Below are 14809 nucleotides of genomic sequence, written 5' to 3' on the forward strand. Positions count from 1 at the left end.
ACCAAATGCTTCCTGTAGTTGTTGATCAGTCTCTCACGTCGCTGTGGAGGAATTTTGGCCCACTCTTCCATACAGAACTGCTTTAACTCAGTGACGTGTGGGTTTTCAAGCATGGGCCAAAATTCCTCCAAAGCGACGTGAGAGACTGATCAACAACTACAGGAAGCATTTGGTTGGAGTCATTGCAGCTAAAGGCGGCACAACCAGTTATTGAGTGTAAGGGGGCAATTACTTTTTCACACAGGGGAATTGGGTGTTGCATAACTTTGTTTATGAAATAAATATGTAATTGTTGTGTTATTTGTTCACTTATGTTCCCTTTATCTAATATTAGGTTTTGGTTGAAGATCTGATAACATTCAGTATCACAAATATGCAAAAGTAGAGAAAATTAGAAAGGGGGCAAATACTTTTTCATAGCACTGTAGCTCTGTACTCCAGCACTTTAGATATGAAATGATATAATGACTAGTTAGTGCAGACTGTCAGCTTTAATATGAGGCTATTTTCATCCATATCGGGTGAACCGTTTAGAAATTACAGCACTTCTTGTACATTGTCCAATTCACTTAAATGTGTATTATAGAAGTCAACATTTTTGTATTTGGTCCCATATTCCTAGCACACAATGACTACATTAAGCTTGTGACTCTACAAACTTGTTGGATGCATTTGATGTTTGTTTTGGTTGTGTTTCAGATGATTTTGTGCCCAATATAAATTAAATGGCAAATAATGTAGTGTCATTTTGGAGTCACTTTTATTGTAAATAAGAATATAATATGTTTCTAAACACTTCTACATTAATGTGGATGCTACCATGATTACGGGTAGTCCTGAATGAATTGTGAATAATGATAATTGAGGATGTTAGACACACAAATATCATACCCCCAAGACATGCTAACCTCTCACCATTACAATAACAGGGGAGGGTACAATTTTTTTGGGGGGGGTATGATACATTATTTACCATTCATTTCTATTGGGCACAAAATAATCTGAAACACAACCAAAACAAACAGCAAATGTATCCAACAAGTTTGTAAGCCTATCTAGTAATCATTGCGCGCTAGGAATATGGCACCAAACACTAAACTTTTGACTACTTTAATTCATATAAGTGTATTTGTCCCAATACTTTTGTACGATCTTCACCTGATGTTTAACATTTTTTATTATTTTTTTAGTCATTTACCAGACACTTTTATCCAGAGCGACTTACAAGAGCAATTAGGGTTAAGTGCCTTCCTCAAGGGCACCAACAGATTTTTCACCTAGTCTGCTCGGGTATTCGAACCAGCAACCTTTCGGTTACTGGCCCAACGCTCTTAACCACTAGACTACCTGTGACCCAATATAGATGAAAATACCTTCAAATGAAAGCTGACAGTCTGCACTTTAACCTCATAATCATTGTATCATTTCAAATCCAAAGTGAATTAAAAAATAAATACTGTCCCAATACTTTTGGAGCGCACTGTAGGTTGGTGAATAACAGTCAAACTAGACAAGTTACACACAAGCTTTTAAGTCAGTAGGACAAAGTCAGTAGGACTAAGTCAGTAGGACTAAGTCAGTAGGACAAAGTGGTGCGTTACCTGGCTGAGCCTCATGTCCATCAGTGTGTTCCTGGCCTGGCCGATCTTCCTCATGTCCAGCTCTCCTGTCCCAGGGGTCATCAGGCCGGGGGTCATCCCCCCAGGGTACGGGCTTTCCAGACCACCTGGGAGGTTCAACTGGAGACAGGGAACCAAAACAACAAATAAGTGTCTGGATGAGAAAGTAGCCTAGAAAGACTTTTGGCATGGGTAGGATTAGGGCTGTGGCAGTCATGACATTTTGTCAGCCGGTTATTGTCATGCAGAAGACTGCCGGTCTCAAGGTAATTGACCGTTAATTAACAAAAACGTTCAGCATCTCCAGGCCTCCACATATACGCGCCTTTGGAACTTCTACATTTAAATTGTCTAATAAATCAAATTAATATACACCATCGCAATCAATCAATTATTTATTTTAGTAAGGTCTAAAAAAAGATGAAATGAAGAAAATGTATTTCAGAAGAATATAATATGAGTTGGCCTACAGTATGTTAGATATCTGGCTATGCTCCATGCCATAGGCTTGTTCATTTAGCTGACAAGATCTGCTTATAAGTCCTGTGCCATTATTTTATTTTATCTGATTTTATAGTAAAAAGAATATAATTGAACTTATATTAGAAAGGATATGTTTCCCATTAAAGAGCGAGTGCGCATATGAAGGGGCTATGTTGTGTGTAAAAGTGATCATTTGAAACAGGTCCTACAGTGCCTTGCAAAAGTATTCATCCCCCTTGGCGTTTTTCCTATTTTGTTGCATTACAACCTGTAATTTAAATTGATTTTTTATTTGGATTTCATGTAATGGACATACACAAAATAGTCAAAATTGGTGAAGTGAAATGAAAATAATTACTTGTTTCAAAAAATTCTAAAAAATAAATAACGGAAATGTATTCACACCCTTTGCTATGAAGCCCCTAAATAAAATCTGGTGCAACCAATTACCTTCAGAAGTCACATAACATAATTAGTTAAATAAAGTCCACCTGTGTGCAATCTAAGTGTCACATGATCTCAGTATATCTACACCTGTTCTGAAAGGCCCCAGAGTCTGCAACAACACTAAGCAAGCGGCACCATGAAAACCAAGGAGCTCTCCAAACAGGTCAGAGACAAAGTTGTGGAGAAGTACAGATCAGGGTTGGGTTATAAAAAAATATCAGAAACTTTGAACATCCCACGGAGCACCATTAAATCCATTATTAAAAAATTGAAAGAATATGGCACCACAACAAACCTGCCAAGAGAGGGCCGCCCACCAAAACTCACAGCCCAGGCAAGGAGGGCATTATTCAGAGAGGCAACAAAGAGGCCAAAGATTACCCTGAAGGAGCTGCAAAGCTTCACAGCGGAGATTGGAGTCACTGTCCATAGGACCACTTTAAGTCGTACACTCCAGAGCTGGGCTTTACGGAAGAGTGGCCAGAAAAAAGCCATTGCTTAAAGAAAAAAATAAGCAAATACGTTTGGTGTTCCCCAAAAGGCATGTGGGAGACTCCTCAAACATATGGAAGAAGGTACTCTGGTCAGATGAGACTAAAATTGAGCTTTTTGACCATCAAGGAAAATGTTATGTCTGGCGCAAGCCCAACACCTCTCATCACCCCGAGAACAGCATCCCCACAGTGAAGCATGGTGGTTGCAGCATCATGCTGTGGGGATGTTTTTCCATCGGCAGGGACTGGGAAACTGGTCAGAATTTAAGGAATGATGGATGGCACTAAATACAGGGAAATTCTTGAGGGAAACCTGTTTCAGTCTTCCAGAGATTTGAGACTGGTACGGAGGTTCACCTTCCAGCAGGACAATGACCCTAAGCATACTGCTAAAGCCACACTCGAGTGGTTTAAGGGGAAATGTTTAAATGCCTTGGAATGGCCTAGTCAAAGCCCAGACATCAATCCAATTGAGAATCTGTGGTATGACTTAAAGATTGCTGTACTACCAGCGGAACTCATCCAACATGAAGGAGCTGGAGCAGTTTTGCCTTGAAGAATGGGCAAAAATCCCAGTGGCTAGATGTGCCAAGCTTATAGAGACATACCCCAAGAGACTTGCAGCTGTAATTGCTGCAAAAGGTGGCTCTACAAAGTATTGACTTTGGGGGGGGGGGGGGGGGGGGGTGAATAGTTATGTACGCTCAAGTTCTGTTTTTTGTCTTATTTCTTGTTTGTTTCACACCAGAAATTATTTTGCATCTTCAAAGTGGTAGGCATGTTGTGTAAATCAAATGATACAACCCCCCAAAAATAAATTTTAATTCCAGGTTGTAAGGCAACAAAATAGGAAAAATGCCAAGGGGGGTGAATACTTTCGCAAGCCAATGTATATGCTAGATTTAGAGTTATTTGGCAACTTTAGTTGTGAATGATACAAACCTTAGAATGCCTTAGAAATCAGAACATATATGGGATGCATGGTGCGACTATAGGCTATTGATTTGAGAAAGTAGCAAAAAATGTTTGCTCTCTGTTCCTTGCCTCAGGCTGCACAGCTGTTCTCTCATCAAGTGATCATATTTTCACCCATCAGACTATTCTCAATTTAATAATGTCTTAGGCACTGCATCTCAGTGCTTGAGGCGTCACTACAGACCCCCTGGTTCGATTCCAGGCTGTATCACAACTGGCCGTGATTGGGAGTCCCATAGGACGGCGCACAATTGGCCCAGTGTCGTCCGGGTTTGGCCGGTGTAGGCCGTCATTGTAAATAAAAATGTGTTCTTAACTGACTTGCCTAGTTAAATAAAGGTTAAATAAAAAAAATATGTAAAATTCGTTTCAATTTAGAATGGCCCATTATCAAATGGGCAGGGGAAAAGGACATGTCATCTGTATGCACTCGAATAGTGAATGGAGGCCTCGCGCTTTCCCGCCTGTCCGTTTTGTAGGCCACTTCGGTTTTATAGCGGAGCTGTGCTTAATATGAGCAGCTGAGAAATAAACATAAGAACAATTATTTCACTCTACGCATCAACCACTGTTTGAGGAACATGCTCTCACTGCCCGATGGGATATTCCGCCCAAACTCTGTATGGCATGGGCTCTCCAACCTTGTTCCTGCAGCTACCCAGTGCTTAATTTGAAATCTGTTCGGGAACATCAATAGTAACATGTTTTCATAAAACTAATTTCACTAAACTGTTGACAGCCCGTCTGCGCGCTAAAGAAAGGAATAAAGGAGAGAGAGAGAGGAGATGGAAACGCGTGGTGGTGAGATATTATGTATAGCTGAAGGTAATGTGTAACTGAATTAATTATGAAAATACAAAAAAAAGCCCTATTACTAGGCTATTCTAATTCAAATACATATTCACTAATTGAAGGCTAACTGCAAGCCGCCCTGCACAATCAATGAACCAACAGCATCGCCTAGGGCTATACGTTCTCTCCCAGACTCATGGATATACATTTGGGAGTATAAGGTAACCAGTCCATCCAGTATGCATAATAATACAATCCACACTACTAGATTACTAGAATTTGTTTAACTTTGGAGTATAGGCTAGACCAATTATGTACCGAAGACATCTTAAATCAGTTTTGTTATGTTTTTCTGCCATGCGTAATATGTGGTAGGCTATGTATTGTATAAGGGCACAATCATCATTTTAATTCTGTTTTTTTTTGGGGGGGGGGGGGGGGGGGGGCTTGGCCTATGCATAAGCTCTAATAGTATGGGTCTTTTGAATTAATCATCACCGTAGAAAGTGCTGTCAATTTCGTTGTGTTAGGCTTTGAAACAACATCCACAACAAACATTTTTAACTGTTTCAACCTGCTGTTGAACTTCTTTCTTCAAATTGATCATCACAGTGAGGTGAGTTTTAAAAGTATGATAGGCCTACTGTTTTGATGATAAGTGTTTGATGCGATTTTAAATTGCATTTGCAATGACGTCAGAGTGGTTAGAGGGACAATAGAGCCCTGAGTACCTGGCCATTAGCGACCTGATGGTCGTTAGTGAGTTGGGTACTACCAAAGCATGTCCAGAATGCATAAGAGGAGATTACCATGACTCAACGGTCACGTGGAATTTTACTGCGGTCATGACTCATGTCTGCCGGTGTGACGGTAATACAGTCACCGCAACAGCGCTAGGTAGGATTTGGAGAATGTTTCAGTGGTAGAAGTTGACTCCTACAGGCACATAATGAAACTGCAACACGTGACAAAACAGAGAGAGTATGGTATGAGAGTATGGTCATGCATGACCCTTAGAAGTTGGTGAGTATGCTTGAGTGTGTGTGCGCTTCTGTGTGTGTAACGTTACTAACCCCCTGCAGTGGGTCCACGGTGGTGTGCTTGTCTCCTGTGGTCAGGTGTTTGGAGAAGAAGCTGTCTGGTACAGGGGTGAGTTTCTCATAGCGCGGGTTCCTCTGGCGCTTGTTCCTGGCATCGCCAACCTCCGGGATACTCAGCCACTCCTCATCTGACATTCCTGACAGCTTCCTCTACACACAGAGACAGAGAGAGAGAGAGAGAGAATGAAGAGTAGGATAATATACTTATTGCTTCAATGTCATTGTCCATTAAGAGATGGAAAGATTTAAAGTTAGGACTGCTCGGAGAGAGTACAGGAGAGTTGACTGATGTCATGAAAACAAAGTGACCAACCTTGAGGTCAGAGAACTGCTGCTGGATCTTGGGGCGCTCCATACGGTACTTCTCTATCTCATCCTTCTCCCTCAGCTCCCTGGGGACCACACAGGACAGACTGGGTTAACACAACAGAGCAGTAACCCACACAAAAACCCACGCTAATGAACACATGATGTCTCTTCTCTCACCTCCTCTCCTTGCGTCGTTCGTCCATCCTCTTGTCCAGAGCTGCGTAGATGGCATCTGCCTCCTCGTCGTCTTTCTCATAGGGCCCACTGGAGAACAGACTGCCAGCATAGCCGTTGAACTGAGACAAAGAGGAGAGAGGCAAATGTTACTATACTTGTGAGCTGAGCTTTCTCTGAGCTTGTTCTTGGGTGTCATGTATAAACAAGCACCTCATCATAGTTGGTGTCGTTCAGATCCTCTTCGTCGTCTTCCTGGTTCTTCTTCATCTTGTCCCCCACCGTCCTCTGCCCTGGGGGAGCATGGCGGTCATCCACCGGGTCATTGGCATCTCGAGCGGGACCGATATCAGACCGGGTGGTGAAACCTGTGGCTCTGGAGACAGAAGAGATGGCGTTAGATGGAGAGATTCAACAACAGACTAGAACATTATTCTTCAATCTAGCCATCAGATCCGACCCGCTTGCTTACAGCTGCACTAGGGTTGGACAGGCTTCCTGTGTAGATTATTACACAGCAGAGCAGGCGCTATACTCCGAATTGCCCCATTATCCCAACTGAACTGTTTCACAGAGAAGATTAAACGACTGCTAAAAAAACTAGCAGTCGTTTTTTTTTTGTCATTTAGCAGACGCTCTTATCCAGAGCGACTTACAGTTAGTGAGTGCACACATTTTTGTTTATTTTTATTTTTTCATACCCAACGTGGGAAACGAACCCACAACCCTGGCGTTGCAAACGCCATGCTCCACCAACTGAGCTACATCCCTGCCGGCCATTCCTTCCCCTACTCTGGACGACGCTGGGCCAATTATGCGCCGCCCCATGGGTCTCCCGGTCGCGGCCGGCTACGACAGAGCCTGGATTCGAACCAGGATCTCTAGTGGCAGATCTGCAATGCAGTGTCCTAGACCACTGCGCCACTCGGAGGCAATCTTCTCTGTGTAACAGTTCAGTTCAGTTGGGATAATGGGGCAATTCGGAATACAATGCATTTCTCATCCCGGGATTGAGGTACATTTTCCGAGCCATATCTCGGGTCGGCTCTGCTGTGTCTTAATCTACACTGGAAGTCTGTCTGACCCTAGTGCAGTTGTAAGCAAATTGGTCAGATCTGCTGGCTATCTTCAAAACTGGTCCTGGAGACCCACAGCTTCTGTAGGTTTTTGTTTCAGTCTGGTTCTGGAGTGTTTACACACTAAACATTGCATTGGCGTTAGTTAATAACAAGAAAGAAGGAATTTTAGATGTAATGCATCGTAACTATATTAGCAAGATTTAGGTAAAAGTACTTGATTGCCAGCAACATTCAAGATTGTTTTCCAGTCAAAGGTAGCTTAGGTACTGTGGTTAGCTAACATCATGCCTACTTACCCTCTGCCGAGTCCAGGCACATAGCCTAGCGGCGCGGCCATCCCAAGGAAGGGCTTTTTCTTCTTGCCCATGAGCGGAGAGGACATGGGCATTGGCGGGGGCTCGGCATTACGCCCGCCACCCCGGCCACCTCCAGAGCCTCTACCAGAATTCTGCCCGCCGCCCCCGAAGCCTCTACCATCGTTCTGCCCGCGGCCCCCGGAACCTCTACCGAAATTCTGTCCGCCGCCCCTGGAACCTCTACCATCATTTTGATTTCTGTTATTATAGTTTCCATCTCTGCTAGCCATCGTTGCTAGTACTGAAGACAACGCGGTTTACTCACTGAGGTATAATAAGAACGGGTTCACTTCCGGAATAATCTTCTTCGTGTGAGTTTCCGGAAGACTGGACATTTTGGGAATAATAACATACGCACTTCCTTTTACAATCATGGCATTGGCCTGCAGCAGCGCCCCCTGTGGTGCACCACAACTACTACTGCCATGCTCTACCAGCAGAGTGCAGCAAGACCACAGGAAAATGTGCAGGCTAGAAGAATAGCCTACTTTAGGTCCATTGCACATATCCCAGACATGGCAACTGGAAATGGGAGTCTAAATGGTTTATTAAGTCTACCTGTAACTACAGGGAATAAGTTAATCTGCTTGCCCCTCATCAACAGAAGCTCATTAGGCTACCTCAACCTATCTGGTTTGACTGCCAGGTCAATTTGAGTCTGCATTTCACCATTATTGACATAATGAAAGTCGACGCTGTCCTATTTCTTGAGAGAACCAATTAAAAAACACAGCTGATTGGCCCACACATTTTAAACAGTGTTCTAAAATTAATTGGCATACATTTTGACAGAGATGCATTAGCTAATATATATCGAACCAGGCTAACATGGACACTAAAGCCTTTTTGGGCAGTCCATTGTCAATCACAGGACGGGCTCACTGCAATAAATGTAATTACGATCTAATATGACGTTTCTGTGTTGTCTGTCTTGAAATGAAGTATCTCCGCCTATGCACCAATTTTATTCCATCACCTTTAACTTCAGCCATCTACAGACAAGGCCTCAGCATTTTCATTTCTCTTCATTTCATTTGCCTCCAGGGCAGACATTATTTCACTTCTGGGAGAAGATCCTGTGGTGAAAATGGGCTGTCAGCTGCATTAGAGGATGTATGGCTTCAACAGCCCAGAACCATTTCACAGATCCAAAGAGCCACATGGGGCAAAACTTTACGGACCTGGTTTCAGTTAACCATTGCCGAGGTGAATGGAGATAGTTGATTGCCTGTATATTCTTCATACAAAATTATGATAGATTGTCTAACTGGAATATGTTTAACTTTGCCCCAAAGTAGAATGCTACCATCCCCAGAGTGTGCCAACTTGTGTTCCAGCCCAGTATTAATGTACCTGATTCAACTGATCATCATGTTCTTGACTAGAATCAGGTGTTATAGTACTCGGTTGGAACAAAACCCTGCATTCAATGTGGATCCCCCAAGTTACAGTACTGAGTAACACTGGAAGTAGACATCCTCATGCGCTCCTCTGTCTGTCTGTCTGTTTGTGATCCAGCGATCCAGGTCCGTGTCATTAGAGGGAAACCACCCGTCAGTAATGTTGATTGAGGTTAATGATCAAGAAAACCCTGCGTGTCAAACCCAGGTCCACATCTAATCCCCTGGTTACTGTTCTGAATGCATTCGATCCCCTTTGTTTGAGGTCAGCGTTGGCAGATGCAGATATGGGTCAATGCCAGATGAAATCAGTGGACGAGCACTGAGTCGCAATAAAAGGTATTTTTGGAACTTGCATCATCTTGTTTTTTCTTTATGTGTTGTAGGATATTTGTGGTAAACAAGCTGCATCTCTCTGCCGACACACACATACACAAATACACACACACACACACACACACACACACACACACACACACACACACACACACACACACACACAAAGAGAGTCTGGCATGGCGGTGGCCCTGGTAGCCAGCAGAGAGAATGGATGTTGTCTCCCTTTGATGGATTACAGGCAATATTCACACTGGGCTAAAGGCTAGAGCTACCGATTACAAGGAACGGGACACAGACATAGACGAAAGAAAGTCCACTACGACCTCCAACAAGACATCAAACATTCAAAATGACAATATACACTGAGTGGACAAAACATTAGGAACACCTTCCTAATATTGAGTTGCACCCCCTTTGCCCTCAGAACAGCCTCAATTCGTCGGGGCATGGACTCTTCAAGGTGTCGAACGCGTTCCACAGGGATACTGGCTCATGTTGACTACAATTCAACTCTCTCTCTCTACCGCACCTGGTATTTCAACCTCTAAATGCCCGGCTATGAAAAGCCAAGTGACGTTTACTCCTGATGTGCTGACCTGTTGCAACCTCTACAACCACTGTGATTATTATTTGACCTTTCTGGTCATCTATGAACGTTTGAACATCTTGGAGAAAAATCTGGCCTTAATGGCCATGTACTGTTATAATCTCCACCCGGCACAGCCAGAAGGGGACTGGCCACCCCTCAGAGCCTGGTTCCTCTCAAGGTTTCTTCCTAGGTGTCTGCCTTTCTAGGGAGTTTTTCCTAGCCACCGTGCTTCTACATCTGCATTGCTTGCTGTTTGGGGTTTTAGGCTGGGTTTCTGTACAGCACTTTGTGACATCTGCTGATGTAATAATAAATAAAATTATAAATAAAATTTGATTGAAATTTGAATGCTTTCCACAATTTTGTCAAGTTGGCTGGATGTCCTTTGGGTTGTGGACCATTCTTGATACACATGAGAAACTGTTGAGCGTGAAAAACCCAGCAGCGTTGCAGTTCTTGACAGACACCGGTGCGCCTGGCACCTACTACCATACCCCATTCAAAGGCACTTAAATCATTTGTCTTGCCCATTCACCCTCTGAATGGCACCATACACAATCCATGTATCAATTGTCTCATGGCTTAAAAATCCTTCTTTAACCTGTCTCCTCCCCTTCATCTACACTGATTGAAGTGGATTTAACAGGTGACATTAATAAGGGATCATAGCTTTCACCTGGATTCACCTGGTCAGTCTTTGTCATAGAAAGAGCAGGTGTTCTAATGTTTTGTACACTCAGTGTAGGAGAAAGGTGGAATCCTATTACACCGGCTCTGACGCTCGGCGTATGTGGCAGGGCTTGCAGACGATAATGGATTACAGAGGGAAACCCAGCCGTAAGATGCCCAGTGATGCAGAACTTCAAAAGGAGCTAAATGCCTTTTATGCTCGCTTCGAGGAATACAACACTGAGTCTTGCGTGAAAGACCCTTTTGTTCCAGATGACTGTGTGATCTCGCTCTCAGTGATCACACAGTCCTAACACTCGCACAGGTTAACAGTCGCAAGGCCATACCAGGGCGCGTTCTCAAAGTATGCGCAGACCAGCTGGCATGTGTCTTCACGGATATTTTCAATTTCTCCTTGTCCCAGTCTGTAATTCCAACATGTTTCAACCTGACCACCATTGTCCTGGTTCCCAAGAACTCCAAGGCAACCTGCCTAAATGACTATCGCCTTGTAGCATTCACATCTGTAATTATGAAGTGAAAGGCTGGTCATGACACACATCAACACCATCATCCCAGACACCCTGGACCCACTCCAATTCGCATACCACCCCAACAGATCCACAGATGCCGCAATCTCAATTGCACTTCACACTGCCCGCTCCCACCTGGACAAGAGGGGAGATAACTATGTGAGAATGCTGTTCATAGACTACAGATCAGCGTTCAACATAATAGTCCCCTCCAAGCTCATCATCAAGCTGGAGACCCTGGGACTGAACACCTCCCTCTGCGACTTCCTGACGGGCCGTCCCCAGGTGGTGAGTGTAGGCAACAACACCTGTATGCTGACCATCAACACGGGGGCCCCAAAGGGGTGTGTGCTTAGTCCCTGACTGTACTCCCTGTTCACCCACGACTGGGTGGCCACGCAGGACTCCAACACCATCATCAGGTTTGCTGACGGCACAACGGTGTTAGGCCTGATCACCACAGCGATGAGACAGCCTACAGGGAGGAGGTCAGAGACTTAGCAGTGTTTTGCCAGGACAACAACCTCTCTCTCAACTTCAGTAATGTCAAGGAGCTGATCATGGACTATAGGAGAAAGAGGGGAGAGCAGGCCCCCATCCACATTGACAGGGCTGTAGTGGAGCGGGTCGAGAACTTCAAGTTCCTTGGCGTCTACATCACTAAGGGCTTAACATGGTCCACACACACCCGCACAGTCGTGAAGAGGGCACGACAGTGCCTCTTCAACCCTCAGGAGGCTGAAAAGATTTGACGTGAGCCCTTGGATCCTCAAAAAGTTCTACATCTGCACCATCGAAAGCATCTTGGTTGGCTGCATCACCGCTTGGTATGGCAAAACGCAAACCGTTACAGAGGGTGGTGCGGACAGACCAGTACATCACTGGGGCCCCAGCCGACCAAGTCATAGACTATTCACTCTGCTACCATCCGGAAAACGGTACCGGAACATCGGCTCTTGGACCAACAGGCTCCAAGACAGCTTCTATCCCCAAGCCATAAGACTGCTAAATAGTTAATTCAATGGTTCCCCAGACTATCTGAAATGACCCTATGTAGCACTGACTCTATGCACACTCACAAGACTATATATGCACACCATATACACACTCACTCACACACACTACACTGACACTGACACTCTCACAGAAAACCCCCACACATTCACATACACTACATTCTTAGAAAAATAGGTGCTATCTAGAATCTAAAACGGTTCTTCTGCTGTCACCATAGGAGAACGTTTTGAAGAACCCTATTTGGTTCCAGGTAAAACCCTTTTGGGTCCCATGTAAAACCCTTTCCACAGAGGGTTCTTGTCAGGATGTCAGTGTGATGCGGTAGGACGAAGTCAGGCTAATCGAAAACATACTTTACTCCTAGGTAACGTCAAATAACATAACCTCCACGCAGGGAGGAAACAAACCCGCTCACCAGACGACAACCAAACATGAACAAACACACACAACATACAGTGGGAGCCAGAGGGTTAAATAGGGCAGTGATCAATGATAATGGGAAACAGGTGTGAACAATCAAGACAAGACAAGTAGAACACAGAAACATAGATCGGTGGCAGCTAGTACTCCGGTGACGACGAACGCCGAAGCCTGCCCGAGCAAGAAGGAGGAGCAGCCTCGGCTGAATCCGTGACAGTACCCCCCCCTCCCTTGACGCGCGGCTCCAGCCATGCGCCGACACCGGCCTCAGGGACGGCCAGGAGGATGCGGCGCAGGGCGAGTCGGATGACGACGGTGGAAATCCCTCAACATGGAGGGATCGAGGATGTCCCTCCTAGGGACCCAGCACCGTTCCTCCGGACCGTAACCCCTCCCACTCCACGAGATACTGCAGGCCCCACACCCGACTCCTCGAATCCAGGATGGAACGGACCGAGTACGCCGGTGCCCCCTCGATATCCAGTGGGGGCGGAGGAACCTCCCGTACCTCAGACTCCTGGAGTGGACCAGCTACCACCGGCCTGAGGAGAGACACATGGAATGAGGGGTTAATACGGTAATTCAGAGGAGGCTGTAACATATAACAAACCTTGTTCAATCTCCTCAGGACTTTAAATGGCCCCACAAACTGCCGACCCAGCTTCCGCCAGGGCAGGCGAAGGGGCAGGTTTCGGGTCGAGAGCCAGACCCAGTCCCCCGGTGCATACACCGGGGCCTCACTGCGGTGGCAGTCGGCGCTCGCCTGATGGCCCGCTGCAGGCGTTCATGGGCAGCGTTCCAGGTCTCTTCCGAGCGCCGAAACCACTCATCCACCGCAGGAGCCTCGATCTGGCTCTGATGCCAAGGTGCCAGGACCGGCTGATAACCAAACACACACTGAAAGGGAGAAAGGTTAGTGGAAGAGTGGCGGAGTGAGTTTTGGGCCATTTCTGCCCAGGGGATAAAACCCGACCACTCCCCCGGCCGGTCCTGGCAATAGGACCGCAGAAACCTACCCACATCCTGGTTAACTCTCTCCACCTGCCCATTACTCTCGGGGTGAAAACCTGAGATCAGGTTGATCGAGACAACCAGACGTTCCATGAACGCCCTCCAGACCCTTGAGGTGAACTGGGGACCTCGATCCGATACAATATCCTCAGGCACCCCGTAGTGCCGGAAGACGTGTGTAAATAGGGCCTCAGCAGTCTGTAGGGCCGTAGGGAGACCTGGCATAGGAATGAGACGGCAGGACTTAGAAAACCGATCCACAACGACCAGGATCGTGGTGTTCCCTTGTGAGGGGGGAAGGTCCGTAACATAATCCACAGAAAGATGGGACCACGGCCGTTGTGGAACGGGTAGGGGTAGTAATTTCCCTCTGGGCAGGTGTCTAGGTGCCTTACACTGGGCGCACACCGAGCAGGAGGAAATGTAAACCCTCACGTCCTTGGCTAAAGTGGGCCACCAGTACTTCCCACTAAGTCTGACCGATGCCAGGATGACCAGCGGAGGGTGACGTGTGGGCCCAATAGATTAATCAATTGCGAACCTCGAGCACTGGGGGGGAGTGGGCTCGGTACGTAACGCCCGCTCGATGTCCCCATCAACCTCACACACCACCGGTGCCACCAGACACGACGCCGGAAGTATGGGAGTGGGCTCAATGGACCTCTCCTCTGTGTCATACAGTCGGGACAGGGCGTCTGCCTTAGCGTTCTGGGAACCTGGTCTGTAAGTAAGCGTAAACACAAAACGAGTAAAGAACATGGCCCACCTTGCCTGGCGAGGGTTCAATCTCCAGATTGCGATGCTCAGTCAAAATGAGAAAAGGGTGTTTAGCCCCCTCAAGCCAATGGCTCCACACTTTCAGGGCCTTAACCACTGCTAACAGCTCCCAGTCCCCCACATCATAGTTGCGCTCGGCCGGACTGAGCTTCTAAGAAAGCACAGGGGCGGAGCTTTTGTGGCATACCCGAGCGCTGAGACAGTACAGCTCCTATCCCAGCCTCGG

The 14809-nt window shown here is 46.0% G+C and overlaps 1 protein-coding gene across 1 annotated transcript in view; it reads right to left on the reverse strand.

Moving 5' to 3' along the window:
* Window positions 1-8172, reverse strand: part of prpf6 (PRP6 pre-mRNA processing factor 6 homolog) — a 36641-nt gene extending 28469 nt beyond the window's left edge. The window contains exons 1-6 of the mRNA XM_084186958.1: window positions 7769-8172; window positions 6607-6769; window positions 6397-6515; window positions 6224-6302; window positions 5884-6060; window positions 1602-1739 (exon numbers count right to left, since the gene is read on the reverse strand). Of these exons, the coding sequence (XP_084043084.1) occupies window positions 1602-1739; window positions 5884-6060; window positions 6224-6302; window positions 6397-6515; window positions 6607-6769; window positions 7769-8058 (966 nt within the window). The 5' untranslated portion in view covers window positions 8059-8172. The remainder of the gene's footprint in view (window positions 1-1601; window positions 1740-5883; window positions 6061-6223; window positions 6303-6396; window positions 6516-6606; window positions 6770-7768) is intronic.
* Between the last annotated feature and the right edge of the window lie 6637 nt (window positions 8173-14809).

This window comes from Coregonus lavaretus (assembly GCF_964263955.1).
Source record: "Coregonus lavaretus genome assembly, chromosome: 22".
Taxonomy (NCBI): domain Eukaryota; kingdom Metazoa; phylum Chordata; class Actinopteri; order Salmoniformes; family Salmonidae; genus Coregonus; species Coregonus lavaretus.